This window comes from Haliotis rubra, unplaced genomic scaffold, assembly GCF_003918875.1.
Source record: "Haliotis rubra isolate DU_JTF1 unplaced genomic scaffold, ASM391887v1 Scf790, whole genome shotgun sequence".
Classification (NCBI taxonomy): domain Eukaryota; kingdom Metazoa; phylum Mollusca; class Gastropoda; order Lepetellida; family Haliotidae; genus Haliotis; species Haliotis rubra.
In genome coordinates this window covers 105,011-123,114 of record NW_025767513.1, presented here as the reverse complement: position 1 = coordinate 123,114, position 18,104 = coordinate 105,011, and the positions used below count along the sequence as shown (strand labels likewise).

At 38.6% G+C, this 18,104-nt stretch overlaps 1 protein-coding gene across 1 annotated transcript; it reads right to left on the bottom strand.

Annotated features, from left to right (window-relative positions):
- Nucleotides 1-3,801: 3,801 nt before the first annotated feature.
- Nucleotides 3,802-15,876, bottom strand: LOC124261188 (catalase-like). Its single transcript, XM_046695508.1, is given in 14 exon segments — nucleotides 3,802-3,843; nucleotides 4,447-4,614; nucleotides 5,379-5,423; nucleotides 5,425-5,531; nucleotides 6,228-6,366; nucleotides 6,513-6,547; nucleotides 6,550-6,664; nucleotides 7,857-8,048; nucleotides 8,400-8,579; nucleotides 9,537-9,587; nucleotides 10,621-10,751; nucleotides 14,091-14,201; nucleotides 14,699-14,870; nucleotides 15,696-15,876. Coding segments are annotated over 14 exon segments (1,527 nt in total). The 5' UTR covers nucleotides 15,753-15,876; the 3' UTR covers nucleotides 3,802-3,819.
- Nucleotides 15,877-18,104: the final 2,228 nt, after the last annotated feature.

The window sequence follows — 18,104 nt, the reverse complement described above, 5'->3', positions numbered from 1 at the left end:
GTATCCAGTCTGGGGATGAGTCACGGCAGTCAAAGCAGTAGATATACCTAACGTGTCCTCTGCGAAGGAGGCAAAGTAGGGTCCATCAGCAGGCAAGCTGTGGCATCGGAATTCTGAGATTCGAACAACTAGTACTATTGGTTCGCTTCCTGCCCTGAGTCAACTCATTAATACTTAATCTGTTTGAAAGACTACATGGAAATGAATGCCAAACGTAGTGCAAAACGCTTTAACCGTTTGTTATTTCGCCAAGGCATAACAATGGCGTTGAATTCATTGAACATCTAGTATATGTAACTATATTTGTCACCGTCACAATTTCACTTCTTCCAAAACTACAAGAAGGAGTTTGCAAAAATGATAATGACATCATTCACAGGACTTTATATCCCCCACCAAGAAGAAGCCTTCTCCAAGTACTCCAGTACCTTTCGAAGACGTATGTGGACTTCAGTCGGAACTACAAATATGTTGTAAAATAGAAACCTAGTTCGAGTCAGACGTTTTGAGACACCCATTGTATATCACGAGTACATTAGTGTGAGAGTACAAAGGATGCGATTAACCACACTCTGACTCACACTCGTGGAATGTAATATCCATTCTGCGTGAGGAAAGGATAGAGGACTGAGGACTTAGAGCTTAACCCTTGTCACAGGTAGCTAGCTTCAATAGTACTTGTGTGGTATGTGGTATGTGGTACCTACCAAGCAATGGGTTTCCATCTTCATTTAACGCAATGATAAAGTGTCCGCTCATCCTCATGTAAGACAATATTCAGGAGTAGAATGAATCCCTTGAGTACAGGTATCGCTGAAATGTCATGAGGCCTGCCACTGCTAATTATGTGTTGCACATTCAAGCTATTTGATATGTTACTTAAAATCCATTTCTCCCCACCTTGCCAATGCACTCGTTAGGGGCACCCAGGTTAGAATAATACCCAAGTAACAACTGCTGTCGTTGGAGGTGACTGAATGGATCGGATGGTCCTGTGACTTGGTGGATTGTGTAACATCTACCACCACAGTGTTGTGCGTTCCTGTTTGTCGGGTCCAGATTCAATATATTTACAGGCTGTCGTGATGTCTATGCTGAGAACCGAAAGGAATTAACCACCAGGGGCCGTATTTTTAAAACAACTAAGTTTTTTTAATGACTTAAGTTGTTTGATAAATACTGTCCCAGGATCTAAATTAGGAAATATACACACGATTCTGTTCCCTGAATACACAACCTGACTCTCAGTAGTCACAGCTGGGTTTCTGGCTTAGTGTAGGTCCCGAGCAAACTATCCCCATCTAATGTGATTACCACATGTATTACAGTACAACCAGAAATTATTGAGAATTTAAAGATTGTATTTCTAAATTTGTTTTCACTCATTACTCACGTATTAAATGTGAATATTAGCAGAACATAACTCCAGATTCAAAGACAGTTGAACAGTTAGTATTTTGTCAAGTCACCATGGGCAGCAATGCAAGCTTCAATGCGGCGGGGCATCCTACTGATCAAAGAAGTTAAAAGTCGTGGTCCATGCTGTCCCAATATCGGACCATCTCTTCTTTCATTTCAGCAATATTTGTCAGATTTTTCTTATTGACACTTTCCTTCATAAGTCCCCAAACATTTTCTATTGGATTTAGGTCAGGGCTATAGCTTGGCCAATCTAATAATGTCATATTTTGGGTCCGAAACCAGGCCTGTGAATGCTTTGAACGATGTTTTGGGTCGTTGTCCTGCTGGAAAATCCAAACATTTCCATAGAACACGTGAGCAGATGGAAGGAAATGTCCCTCGAGAATATCTGTGTACCGCTCACTGTACATATTCCCTTCAAATACACAGAGGGGGCGTTGCCCCTGACACAGATATGCCACCCCACACGTTAAATTTCGGACTGTACTTTGGGCGCTGATACAAAGGTTTTTCAGTTTGTTTGGTCCAGAATTTCAGTGTATTAGGAAACAGCCACACAGAACTTTCATCTGATAAAATCACATTGTCCCAGTTAACATTTCTATGCTGTAAGCACCAGTTCAACCTTCGCTCCTTTTGTTCAGGTTTCATGATCAGTGATGGAATTCCTCGACTTTTCTGCCAACCCATTGCATGCAGCTCAGTTCTAATTGTCTCCTTACAGACAACCACAGTTCCTCTATCAATCATATCCAGGCTTAAGTGTTCTAAACTCCTTCGTTTGTTTTTAAAAACAAGAATACCAAGCCGCCTCCTGTCACCAACAGTCAATTTTCTGGGCCTACCTGTGCCTCCCTAGTGCTCAATGCCATATCCATTTGCAATAACTTTCAAAACACGATAAACAGTGGACAAAGGGATGCCTGTTCTACTTGAAATCACTTTAGCTGATCTGATGTCCTTGTTATAATACTCTAAAATCAACTTCCTCTTCCCTAAATCATCCAAACTGAGGATCACTGAAAATGTCGTCTGTTGGCAAGTAAACAAAGGGGGATAACTTTTCACAAACTAATGAAAAAGGATTAACAGAGTTGTCTCTCTTGAATAAAACCAAGCACTTGATAGCTGGTCAAGGTTGTTTATACTAGAAATCCATTTAAACATATTCCTAAAATTCTCAATAATTTCTGGTCATACTATAGTTGATCCAACTGGTGACTTGTTTGGAAGCATGTCATTGGAAACTGATGCTGTGGATCATTGTCAGTTATATCAGTCACTGAATTGTTTACTTCAAACTCATTTATTTGCAGGCGAACATAATAAAGACGGACTGTAATCCAGTGTGACATCAACAAATAAACACTTTCAATAATAAAACGCATCTGAATATTTCAAATTAACTTAAGAGAAACTAATATTCTGACATGGTGGTGATATTCCATTTGTCCATGTACTTTATAAACTAGACAAAACAACTTATATGTTTCACATTTTCTTTTCTTGCATTAAGTGATTTAAGTGATCATCCCTGCTCTCAGTGATACATCAACACAGGTGATGCATATTCAATCATCATTTATTCCAAAACGTTCAAGAAAATGTAGACAATCAGTCTCTGAATATACACAAATACCAGTCACATATAAGGTCAATCACACTGACACAGCTCAGTTCAGTAAATTTACATACAAGAATTTTACTATTTAATGTTTCTATTACGACTAGATTTCACTGTTTTTAATTAACCACAGTGATCACCTAAAACAATATTCGAACTAAATATAATTATATTAATTAAATATGCCATACACAAACCAATAACATGAAAAAAATCACATTTCACATTACAACCTTAATAGTTCATTAAACAAAAATCTAAATGAACATAACAAAAATAGGACAATGGAATCCAAAACCATGATCCTTCTTCCAAGTCTCACAAACAGAAAGATGGTGTTAATCTGAATCTTGTATATTTATGGTGATACATAGTCATTGAGCAGCTTATGATGTTAATCCTTGAAATTAGAATACAATGTCAAGCTAATAATCAATGTTTCAACACATTCCTTCAAAGATCAGAGATTAATATTTTAGGAGGTGGCACAGAAAATCAATATGTTCTTTATTTTCAGCCTCATTGTTTGATGCTTACCCACTGAATAACAGACAACACAGTTAATCAAAATCAACAGCTCAAATATGTCAAAACTTTCAGCCTCCCAATCGACATATGATTCTAAGCAAAGGGTGACAAATCTTTAGTTATCTGTCATTCAGCATTAATCATCTCTTTAATGGATAGATAGTGCACATTATGATTTTCAGGATGTGATTGTAGAATCAACAAATTGGAAGCAGAATTTCTTTTTACACATTCTTCTCGGCTTCTCAAAGGTTGGCGGTCATCCCACTCTGGAACAAACAGCCACATCATGAAATAAAACTGCATAATAAGGTGACTGGGTTTTACATCATTTCTATCATTTCTGTATTCCAGATATATCATAGTTGGGGAGGGACAGACCCGTGAAGGTCTGGGATAGAATATTGATCTTCAGTAACCCATGCTTGTCGTAAGAGGCGACTAACGGGATCAAGTGGTCAGACTCGCTGACTTGGTTGACACATGTCATTGGTTCCCAATTGTGCAGATCAATGCTCATGCTGTTGGTCACTGGATTGTCTGGTCCAGACTCAGTTATTTACAGACCGCCGCCATATAGCTGGAATATTGCAGAGTGTGGTGTAAAACTAAACTCACTCACTCACTGGGGGAGGGACAAGAATCAGGCAGGGCCTTTGTCATAAGGAACCAACAACATCAATACAAGGCCACCGCCAAAGATCGCATACAACAAAGTAACAAGCTGGTGAAATAAGCAGCCTGAATAAAGACTTATCAGAAAATGTCAGACTCTGATTTGTCATTCAGACAAGCTGCAGTGATATAGCTGGAGTATTCTCCATTACAAAACACTAATGAATAATTCCTACACAACACTGAAGTATTCCCACCTGTGCCTTTGCCCTCAAGGCATTGAGAGCATCCTGCAGTCGACGGCCATACTCAGGGTCAGCCTGGCTGTAGTTACTGACTGCCCGTTTCTGAATGAACTCCTGGGCATTGATGAGGTGTCCAGCCATATTGCTGATCAGGTGGTCACGATCAGTAGGGGACAGTACCTGAGGGATAAACATAAGAGTCAGCAAAACTCTCCAGCCAGTATCTGGACACTGTAGGTCCTTCTCAACAACTTCAGGCTTAGGATTTCATCGCAGTTTTGATCTGATATGTAATCTGAAGTGTGTAGCAAGGTTGGAAAGAAATGTCTTGTTTAGTCCCAAATAGTTGGTAATTCAAACATGATTCATATCTCTAACTTGTTTGGTGGGTCAATGATATCATGAAGTAATAACTGAACACATACAAGCATAAGACTGAAATGTACACTTGGTTGAGGTGTTTGCATGTTCTTGCGAAAGAAGATGCACCCCCATCACCATCATTGTATTAAAGTTCACAAAATCTTAACGATTGTATTCTCCCAGGTTCTTTGCAAGAATGTCATGGAAGTATAATGTCTAATGACAATAATCTTTGGTTGGCAGACTTTATCCAAAACACCAGTCACAGCAGACAAAGTCCTGTGAAATAATAAAGCAGTCACCTATCATAGGGATGCTAATAATGACTTTTTTCCCCATCATGGGCTAATTTACCAAGGGGATCTTAGTTGTGAACACTTAACACACTATCTGCTTATAGGAATAAGGGCCTTCAAACACTCAAAGCTTACACCATTTCCACTATCTGCTGAAAAGTCAAGGGGCTCTCATCACTCTAAGCTTACACCATCTACAACATGGCCTACAACAAGAAGGACAGCCCTTTAAGTTCACACCACTGATAATATCAGCATTAGAAGTACAGGTCTCTCAGAACTAACCTTCCTCCAGAAGATGCCCACTTGGCTGAAGTTGTCATCATCAGCCTGTATTGTATCTGCCTACATCCCCTGATATTTTCAAAGGGCACTCCAGGTGTTTGGTGTCATCCTGTGGGCCAGTGAAACTATTTGGGAAATAATTTGGAGCCCCACCTGAGGACAAAATAGGAGTTAATGTTTAAAACATGAAAGAAAAAGTCATCTTATTACTTCAAAAGAAAACATGCCATGATGATTAAGGTGAAATGGTATTTGATAGTCATGGCTAAAAACCTAACCTCCTGAAAGATATTTACCATCTTCTGAACATATCACATTTGTTCCATTTGTGAGTATATATATTGTTAGTGAGTGAATGGGGTTAAGGCACTTTGAACAACATTTCATCATATGTTGGCTTAACATAAATGAAAAGAACAAAATATGTAGTATGTTAGTGCAGTGATAAGGCGTCTGCCTATCACGCTGGACGCCCGGGTTCAATCCCTGGTGGAGGCACCTAGGTTCGGTTCTCGAGGTGGGCAAATTTGCATAGTATCCTTGGACAAAATACTTAGATCCACATTGTCTCAGTTCACCCAGCTATAAAATGGGTACCCGAAAGGATGTGCTGGCAATGTGAGTGTTTAGTTCATTGCACCTAACAGGCAGCATGGCGGTATGCTCCCCTGGGAGTTGAAAGAGTATCAGAAAGTATGATAGTGTCCTATGACCCTGGATAGTAATGTACGTAGTGCCGTGAGCTGGCAATGTGCCTAGATATGTGTGCCATATAAGCAGACTATTACTATTACTATTACTATGTTGCTCTTGAATATCTTATAACATAAAGTACATAATGCAACTGACCTTGGTTTTCATCAACACACTGGGGACCATCACGCTGGTAGTTGCTGAGGCGAGTGTTGAAGGGGCAGTTGACAGGGAGCTGGAGGTAGTTGCTGCCCAGACGATGCCGATGGGTGTCCGAATATGAGAAGAGACGTCCCTAAAGACATATATAGTTTTAAAAACAACTTACCTTAAACATACAATACAAAGGCACCAGTAAATAGAAATGTTCAAGCATGCCTGTTACAAAACATTCAGTATGTCAGAACCCATGTTGGCCTGTATCTGGACAAGACAACTGACCTGCAGCATCTTGTCAGGGCTGGCCTCAATGCCCGCACCATATGGGCCGGGGAGAAGGCAATCTGCTCCACCTCAGCAAAGTAGTTCTTGGGGTTCCTGTTGAGGACCATGCGACCAACAGGGATCAGAGGGTACTCCCCTTGCGGCCACACCTACAACAGACACACACACATCAACTGTTGGGTACTGTCAAAGGCTGAAGCAAAATATGTCATGGTGATGACCAACTGTGACCAGATGGGTGAGGAGAGGTGAAATGGGATTTAAAAGTGTCATATTCAAAATGATGTGAAATGCATGCAACTGTGTGAGTATGTTGCTGCTTGTACCTGTCCAGAGATGTTTAAATTGAAGAGCTCGCCTACTGACACACAATGCCACAGTTTAACAAAGATATCCAAATAAGGTATCATACATCATACAAGTTCTTTATTCACTTAATGCCAAGCACATGAGTTAACACAAGTTCAAACTGTTATTGTGTTTTGGTATGATGCAACAGGGGATCAAACCAGGGACCTACTGTTCTCTGGGTAGATGCTCTATCCTTTACACTACTTTTATGGAGGCAACATCAAAACACATACACGCATTAACTGTAGGGTTGTCATCAATCAAAATAAAGTGTGTAGAGGTTACAACCCACAGTGGTCAGAGATCATTGCCCTTGAGGATACACCTAAACACATATACACATCAACTGTTCGATAATGTCATCAACCAACATAAAGTGTGTAGAGGTTACAACCCACAGTATAATGGGAGAAAACTCCCCTTTTCCTCACACCTAAACACATAAAGCATCAACTGTTCGATAATGTCATCAACCAACATAAAGTGTGCAGAGGTTAGGATCCAAAGTAATCCGAGAATACCCGTTTGGGTACCACCTAAACACATATACACATCAACTGTGGGATGATGTCATCAACCATCATGGAGTCTTTCGAAATTAAGACCCACAATAATCACTGAATAGTGCCCTTGGGGCCACACCATAAACGGTCAACATCTTCTCTCCACATGGAACATGCACTACAGCAATCATGTCAAGATAATGCTGATAACACAATCAATTTAAGTTTGGCTTAGACTAAAGAACTATTGAGAGTTTCTTACACTGGAGTTCTGCATGAATGAACATTACTTAATCATGTAAATTACTAATGTTATTTTACTAGCTACCCCGAAAACAGTTTGTACACGATAACAATATCATGCTAGATTCCTAACAAATGGAAAGCATAATTTTAATCTGTATGTTATGGTACCAGTGTATCTCTACCGAGTAGGTTGTATAGGCTATCAAGGAGTGTGTATGCCTGTAGTGAACATGCATCCTACCTTGGTGAGGTCGAAGGGGTTCCATCTGAACCTTTCTGCCTCCTCGAAGCTCATCACCTGGATGTATGCCGACCAGGATGGGAAGGTGCCCTCTGCAATGGCATTGTGCAGGTCCCGGGTCGCATAGTCAGGGTCATCAGCAGCAAACTGATCTGCCTGAGGTCCTGTCATATTCTTGATGCCCTGGTCAGTCTGTTTATGCATGGAGAGTGAGTCAACAATACCTGGCCATTATAAATAGTATCTGACTTTGCCCATAAACTATCTGGCATTTCTGAGGCAAGGCAAGCAATCTTCTCAGTTCAAGCATCAATTCACATTCACATTTACGATATGATACAAAAAACAAAAAAAAGTGATAGGTAGGGTTTGACAATTTGAATACAGAATATTACCCAGTAGTCTTGTTTATGCTTTCATTAATGTCAAAAAGAATCAGTATCTCTGTCAGTTCACAAGCAGGTAAGATCCTAAAACATTTTGGGTCAGGACATTCAGAATCAGCATGAAATTTGACCTGTATCTAACTGGACACTCTCTTACCTTGAAGTGAAACTTGCAGTAAACACTCTCCTCACGGGCATTAACCAGCTTGAAGGTGTGGCTGCCATAGCCATTCATGTGGCGGAAACCGTCAGGTGTACCTCGGTCTGAGAACAGGAAGGACACCTGGTGGCTTGTCTCAGGACGCAGCGTAATGAAGTCCCAGAACATATCAGGGTCCTGGTAACATATTTGAATGAAAGTGTTTTGTGTCTTATACACTCAAGCATTTCATAAGTGTTTAATATATACTCAAGCTTTTTGTCAGAGTATAATACACAAAGTGTCTGATTTATTCACACCTTTTTTCACTGCATGATGTACGCAAGCATCTTGTCAGTGTTTGATGAACTCAATGTCTGACACACCCACAACATTTTGTAATTTGTCAGCATTTTTTTGTGTCTGTAAACTTAAAAGAAACTTCAAAGAAAAGTAATCTAAGATGCATTTACAAGCCTTTAAGGATTGTTGTTTTTCATGGTTATAATGAACAGCGTACAAAGGGAACTAACTCCTTTCACACTTAACTGAATGATCACAATCCATCTGCAGAATACATGTCATTACATGATCACATTAATTGCCACAAATGCATATTTCATTGAATAGGTATTCTTCTATAAACTCAGAATATTTCATTACATGTGTCACCAGCAAGGTGTTCAGACTTTGACATGATGAAATTTCTATACCATTGGTCATAATTTGACACGACAAAATTCCTCATACACACCATTGGTCTAAGTCTGTACAACTTTTCCCTTTAGTTCACTTTTCATTTCCTACATGCCACAAGTGACACATGGAACTTCATCTGACTCTAGAAATTTAGTTAAGCAAACAAATAGTATACTATGACATCTAACCCTCCTCATCACCTTGCATCCAGTTTTCAACTCTGATTGTTTCACCTGGCATACAAATTTTTCAGACACTCTAAATGTTGGATACCCAAAAGATATATGGAGAGTCTGTACATTAAAACTAAATAGCATTTAGACCTGGCATATTCCAACTGCAGAAACGTTTACACAACTGATCACTTTCCCTATTAATATCCTACATTTGAGAAAAATCGTGCAACTGTAGGCAGAAAGAATAGATAGCACATGTCAGTAAGTCAGACTGTCCTACCTTCAGGTTGGTGGCAGGGTTCCTCTTCTGGGTGTGAATAAAACTGGGGAACTGTAATGAACAAACAGCTCAGATATAATTCCTTGATAATAAGTTCATTCTGTCTGGTCTATGAGAGGTAACACATACACAAGATTCCCCACAAGACCCAGTATGTATAACATCAGAAGAGCAGTCATTTGCACTGAACATGTCCATTGTTCCTCTATTGTCGAACAGTTCTCCAGACTGTAAAGTTATCAAGAGGCTAAAATGGAACCCTGAATCTGAAGCACATCAGTGCTGAATTTGTCAGTACAAATTTCTAATTCAAGTAAATGAAGTTATGACTAATGTAAACGACCCGTTCAAAAGTTCAATGTAATTCCATATGTTTCCAGCACTTACTCCCCTCCCTGGTTCCTAGTACCTCCTGGTTTATGCAAGAGCCTGAAGTCAGACTCTGTAGATGATTGTGTGACATCAGAACCTGATTAGCCCGATCACTGTTCATGCTCCTAGTCACTTGTCTGCCTGGGCCCTGTTTCACAAAGCTATCGTAGCGATACGACTATCATAAGCCAATGTTAACAGTATAGGAGGGAACAAATTTCTTCCACCGGGGCCTACGTGGAAGAAAAACGCACAGCTTAAAATCACAGAAACCTTAATTGCTCGGCTATAAACTTGCATAAAAACAAACGGGAACATTCTCCGTGTAGCTACAGGACACAGCTATCCAACGAAGAGCGGCATGCGCGTGTAAGGCGATTTATGCAGCTCCCAAGGGAGCCGTGCTGAAATAGGTGATACAATCTGGGAGTACGATTACTACAAGAATAGTTACAAGATCTTAGGCTTACGAGAGCTTTGTGAAATGGGGCCCTGGTCATCACAAAACAGCTGAAATATTGCTGACTACAGTGATAAACAACATTCACTCACAAATATATATAATAGGTCTATTACTGTTTCACTCAATTCGACAAGTGTTCCACTTATGTTCAACTCTTGCACTATAAACATACTAGTTGCATATACCAGTGTTCAGTGTTACTTCAAGTGTTCAACCAATGCTTTACCTGTGTCTGCTGTCAGTACTCACCAGCATGGGGTCTCTGATAAAGAAGATGGGAGTGTTGTTGCCCACAAGATCCCAGTTTCCGTCTTCAGTGTAGAACTTCATGGCAAACCCGCGGGGATCTCTGGCTGTGTCAGCTGAACCCTTCTCTCCACCTTTAGGTAGTCAGAGCACATATCACATATATGATCATCTGCAGTAAACAATATTTATGTTATCAATAATACAGTAGGTTTGGGTGTGGATTATGAACTGCACTGAACAAGAATTGGCTCCTGTTATGTGTATCATCAGAGGTATAAACATATAAAACAGATTTCACATTGTGGAATTGATGCTAATTGTGAAAAAACAGATTTACAACAATACATCCACAAATGCAAAAACAATTTCAATTAACTTGTATTATCAGACAATCAGGAAAAAAGAAGTCTGCTAGTGGGCATGACCATGTGTATGGAAACATTAATGCAAAACAGACTGCTTAGTAAGTAATCACATGGAATCACTTGCAAATTAATTCTTCAGGCTACATTGGAGCTGAATGAACTCTGTTTGCTCTCAAATCATTGCCTATGCTGTTGTCATCAGTCTGGGATCATAGATATTTGGACCAGGGTACCATTGTATAATGTGACCTTTGTGCTAAGATAGCCGGTATCATAACTCCCATACCTTCATACAGACTTCTGACATTTACAACGTTAACACGTTGTTAAGGTTGCTTTGTACAATGACAACCTTGTCAAAATGTCCCTGGTTTTATGAATGACCTTGCTAAAAATTCTAAGAAGTGGATAAAAGGTTACAAAGCCCATTCTTAATATCTTTTTCTGTAAACTTTCATTTAAATAAACACCTTAAGAAATACATTAAGAAAACAACTGATACATGTTTTCTGTAGGTTTCTCTATCTTGGTATATTGACAAGAAAAACAGCACATAAAATATCATAGGGCTGTATTTCTGCTGTTCTCGATGAGAGGAAGCAAAACACCTCACCTAAGCACAACCTATTCATAATCGACCCAAACTCAAACATGCAGCACACCCCATGTGAGTTTCAGTCATTCTGTTCCTAGTGTAGAATGGTCTAGAAATCTGAAGTGTTGTGCTTGAGCGTAAACCATGTAAGATAGAGATAGTAATTAAAGCACCAAATTCATTAGAAATTCTTCAAGTTTAAACTTCACTAGCTCACTGCATTTATCCCATGGCTACGAGGCGGATGCATTAGATTTACATTAAGAGGCTGAAATCAAACTTGCTCAGTTCCCCCAAAAGAAAGAACAAGAGTCAATAATTTGTAATTTTTACCAAAATGATCCTCTCTTCTTAACTTGGATACAGTAGAATAAGAAACCATATCTCGGGTCCGCAAACCTGCTAGCATTATGAGGACTTCAAAAAAGCAGAGGATACTGAATACAAAAGCACAGGACCTATCTATTCCTAAACAGTTAGAACAAATGCACCTCAGTCAGGTGACTGATTGTAAGATTAGATTAGTGATCTTAATGCCTGTCTCAAAAGAGATGGCACTGGTGATGGCTGCCCAATATGTGGTAGGGTGGATCCCTTCAGCTTCCTAGTGACATACAGGTGCTAGAGATTTCAGGTTATCTGTGGAAGATGTATGCCTTAGTGGATGATCGAATGCCATCTTCAAATTGCAGGGTTCACATTTACAGGTAACTACCAGTATTTACTGGTAAGATTAACCATGTTCAGGTAAATTGTGTGACTCCCAGGGACTGACAGAAAATGTCACTTGCAAATATGAATATGTTTTAACTGAACTTCAGAACTTATTAAATAATATTCAGCTTGATGATGATATTTGCTTGTGACCTGCTGTCTAGACTACAAGTTGTCCGGCTTTTGTGGAAGTCGCAGTTGCAGAGTGTGTTTGGTGTCTGAGGGTGTGGAAACAAAAACACTAGAATTTGTACGCTACTGAGAAAATGTAATCCCAAACATAACATATGTTACCCATGGGGATTTCCTCGCCTGTAACCAAAACGTTTCCCCTTTGCTTCATGGTTGCATTTTTCCAGAGGCAAAATGAGCTACACAAATGAATATAAAACAAAAATATCATTCCTCTATTCCTCATGTTGATTGTCTGGTGTTACACAATCCCTACAACAATGTTAACCCTTGTTCACGAGATCCTGATAATGAACCGAGAGGTAGAACAAAGCTTCTTTGCTTTCCTGGAGGAATGATAGCTCTTGATAGTCCCAAATCAAATACATGATCAGGTGAAAGAAGAAGCTGAATGTCATCGGACCAAACGTAATCAGTTGAGAACCCACTAAAGAGAGTTGATCCACAGTAGTCTGGAGGAAGATTAGATGCTTTGTCCTGAAGATTAGATGCTTTGTCCTGAAGTAAGGAACAAGTCCAATTCCTTATCCACTGCAAGCACAGGCTGGGACAAGGCTAGATCTGATCAATCTGAGAGTTTCATCTAGGAAGGTTTTAAATTCAAACACAAAGAATACACATGAGAAATTGACAAATTATCCCTCTGACAACTCTACATCTTCAGTCAGCAAAGTAAGGAAGGAAATGATACATAGAGTGTGCTGCATGCTTGTGGTAGAATCTATCGTTTGTTTGGGTGATTTATGATGAAACCAGGAACATGAAGGGCACATGACTTAAAACTTTGTTTCCACTTGCAATCAACAACAGAATATGTGAGTTAGAATAAGTTATTTAAAAATCTCATAATTTGCATTTTGGTCAGATGATATCGGATAAATAACATCATTATGATAAAGAAAGTACATCTTCATAATTCAGAGGTACAGATAAGCTGCGTCTCTGCGTCAATTACGCAAAGATTTATGTGAAAACTCAATTCCTGTGAAGACTACTGGGTACAAGCGTATGAAGTTTTGTAAATACTCAATAAATGTAATCTAACATGCATACAAACAAAAGTAGATAAAATAACTGAGGTATATTGAAAGGTTCTATTTCAGCACCTGAACCTGGCAACTTGTAGTTTTTCTTATCGTTTCTCATATAACAGATCAAATATAAATAACAAACATGTAAACCAACATTTAAACTTGATTGTATACATATTTACAGTTAATGGAAAGTGGCAAACTACCCAATTGAGTTTGAGTGAGGTGGGTACAATTTATTTGATTACTCAAAGGAAAATTAGGATACCCAATTGAGATGAACACAAGTGAGAACATAACTCAATGACCCAAAGAGTTATCTGTAGCTCTGTAATTTACATAGCTCATGTTTAATTTGGGCATTAACCACCCTCGATCGCCTGCAAACACAGCAAAGGTGATTAAAGTGTAAAATCCCCCATGCCTGATGGTTATTGCCAGGAATAAATAGGTTTCTCGATAATGGCTTGCACAGTTTCGACGAGTCGTCAAGTTCATGATTTAATTTTGTCTAACAGTAGTACGATTACTCAATCTATCTTTAGTCAGAAAAATATCCTAAGACACACTTACCAACAGTTGAAAACCTCACTGCCATTGGAGTCCGCTTGCCGACATGTTCAAATACTTTGGCTTTACAGTACCGTGTGATGTCATGTGTCACCTCAAAGTAGCCAAAGGCACCTGCAATGATGGAAATACAAATGAGTGCATTTAACACAAGTATGATACATCATCTAATACATGTATTCATACACTTTCCTTATCTCATCATCACAACTTCCTGACACAGACCAGTACTTGCTGTTTACAATGACCAAATAGAATGCTCATACAAAACTCTTTCTGAAAAACGTTTTCATTTCATGATGTATGCTTCAAAAATGATCCCTTATAATCTAGTTTTAAAAATTATACTAACAGAAATGGTAGAATTTCATTAAACAATGCATAAATAGGTGTACACCCGAACTGAATAAGTTTTCAATTAGTTTTCAGCATCCCATATGCTTGTCGTAAGAGGTGACAAACTGGATCAGGTGGTCAGACTCACTGCCAAGATTGATGCATGTCACTGTATCTCAAAGACCGATGTCAGTGACTGTATGACAGACAGCTGTCTTATAGCTGAATGCAGCATTACTATAAAAAAAACAGATGGGAGTATCAGCAGCAATCACCTGCTCCTTTAGCATGTACAACACGTTCTGGAATCCGCTCCCTGTTGAAATGTGCCATCTCATCTGTAAACACAAAGTCCTGCAGCAGCACAGGCCCCCGTGGTCCAACAGTCATGGTGGCATTCTTGCGCCCCACAGGGGCACCTGTGCCTGTGGTGAGAACATCAGGCTTCTACAAAAGACAGCAATATCTTACTCTAAACCCTCCTCTCAACAAAATAACTACAATGTGAAATAAAGGAGGCATATTGTTTCTATTATAGGATAATACATCAGTTGTGTGGGAGCACACTGTCAAATGCTGCTAACTGCATCACCATGATGATCTCAACCCAGAAAAATATTCGAATGAAAATTTAAGCCATTAATTATGCCCCATCCTTGGTGTTAACATGCCAGAAACTAAATATATTTTCTCTGATTCCACTTTCATATATCACAATCCATAACTCATTATACAATTTTGAAAGTCTGAATGTACCATTATAGTGGAAATTATATATGCTCAAAACATGATCAAACAGGATAAATTGCACCTCAAATTAAATCTTTCCATGAACTTCAATTCATCACATTCAATCCTAAAGTGTGCATATACTGTTTAAAATACATTATCCAAAATATATCTAAATGTCATTCGGACATCAAACATGAATTCGCAAAAACACATTAACAACCGTGATTTAACACAAGGTTTTCAAGTGTTCGCCTGCCGTGAAGCAATATTACCAACTAGCAATATTACCAACTAGATCTACGAGATGAAGACTGCCACAAGCATTCGACCATTGTCTGACAAAAAGTTATGTTCATAATGATGCCGTGAAAGCATCACCAGATTCCACTGGCGATCACTAGAGGCTACTGGAAACTGTCTGATAACAGTGTGCAATGTGCGGTCTGCAAATCTACATCAAGAGTGTACTTTGGCCGCAAGAAGTCAACTCTTGTGTAACGTCGTTTGTCACTTCTACACCATGACAACTACTGTACTCACTCCCTGTGTTTTGCTGAAAGCATTCAACTGGTCAGCAGCTTTGTCCCTGTTCGCCATAATGGTGCAGCGATGGAAAGACAAGAACTTTGACTGTTTGATAATATGTACACCGAAAGATAATCTACTCGGGTCAGTCTACTCCGTGTTCTAGCCAATCCAACTGGGCGACCTTGACCTAGGGCCGGGGTCAGAACGAGCAAAGTCTGACTGCGAGCCTGACAAAACTAGATCGTGTTGTCAAAAACATATATAATATATGTTTCATATCATTGCTGAAAAACTCATTTAATTATGGCTTCAATAATACTTTCCCATTTTTAAAAAATGGATTGTAATAATATGTTGACAACGTTCATTGTTACCTGATATATTTTATCAGATCGTTGCAAATCCCAACCATTCTGAAACTGGTTCAACACGTTTAAACTTCATTTGTTATCTGTACTATTTTAATGTAATTTATGTAACAGTTACAGCTGTTGTTTATTACTGCGTCTCGCGTCTCACACATCTGAAGCAGACAAATAGACAAATAGACTATATTTATTTATTTATTTATTTATTTATTTATTTATTTATTTATTTATTTATTTATTTATTTATTTATTTATTTATTTATTTATTTATTTATTTATTTATTTATTTATTTATTTATTTATTTATTTATTTATTTATTTATTTATTTATTTATTTATTTGAAGGTGAATTTAACCAAGCTACAGTTTTAGTCATCTAAACCTCTGTCCTTATTGTACTTTATAAGTACACGTCTTTGAGGGCCTTGCCTGTTGGTGGTGTAGAGACATCTTTGCTAAAGCATACCGAGATGCTTACTGCCCAAAACACCTATACTTAAATCATCCATCTTGTCCAATGAACAATGCTATGTATAGCCAATGTTGGTAACGGGCAGGTAAGGGTAAACTGTCCTGAGTAAACATCTCAATATTAAGATATCCACCCAATCAAACGAATCATTACCAGAATGGTTGCAGATGAAACGTTGTGTAATAACTTACCCATCAAAAAGAAACTCTTACTAACTGTTTTACCGTTTAATGGAGGTACAGAAATCGGATTTCACGAAGGAGTCTTTTTCCTTGAATTGTGTTCACTAACAGTTTAATCGCATACTTTCATCATGCATTGTCTTGATACAGGTTATTTATTTTAGAAGGCAAGTCTATTTACGATGATTTAGTAACTTTCATTTTCACGCAGTGTCAGGATTATCGGGTCCTATATGTAGATATTTCTCTTTTATTGTTGGTCAGTTTTGCCACCTGTCTAATTGCACACATGTGGTTGTAAATATATATTTGTAACTATGAGTAGTTTATGTTCAGCCTTTTTCATTGTTAGTGTTGACTGGGGTCTTGATCCCTTAGATGGCCAGCCTTTAGTTACATTTAGCTGCTAATAATAAAACTGAGCTTTCACAATGGTTTCTAGTATTTCTTTATTCTTATGTAATGATACCCGTATGATGAAATCCATGCGTGCCCGTGAGTGTTGAGGGTGGGGCAAGGTGGGTGGGGCGGGGGCGGGGGCGGGACTAAAACCGTTTAAGGTGTATCATAGTAATCAGACATACTTACATTGTCAGTTTCCAGTTTCTGCATGAATGACACTCTTGAAAGTCAACACTTTTATAGTTCCACAATCTTCTATGAAGCTGCAACCTCTTGACTTGTGGACCTTCACGCTGACATGTGCTATCGAGACAGTCAAGGTTTCTAATCACCATTAACCATTTATTTACCCCTCAATCCACGGTATTTGTACATTTTCATTGTAAGGTCACTGTAAGTCCTAGTAGTGCCTCTGATTTGCTCATTTGTATTTTAATATATATGATACAGCTCATATATATTTGACTTAATGCCAAATAATATGCACCTCATTTAAACATGTTTAGAAGAATAGGATAATACACAATGAGGTGCTTGAAACAAGTTCCGTTGTACGCGATTAAATGCTTTTTGAATAACGACATCCTTAAGTTATAACGATGATACAATTTCTAAACATGTTCGGAAATTAAACATGTTCAATTTCTAGACATTGGAATGTTGTGTTTTTTGGGTAGTTATGAGTCGATACTTAGTAAATATGAAAGATGCCAGTATCTTCATCGTGATTGAAAACGCAGCAATTTGCGTTGTGATCTGCTACTGCAACAAGCTTGAGTGAATTGTTTACATTTTCATGCTCACGCCAAACACGAAAATCAAGAGTTTGTAATTTGTCATGTCATACCAGAGCCTATTTGGCACCTAACTGCACGAGTCAAAACACGTCTGTTCAGAAACTGTATTTATTCAAGAACCAACATGACACAATACCGATTACAAATCATGATGAGCATTTTTCAGTATTATCGCTTTAATCAACAAATGGAATAACATA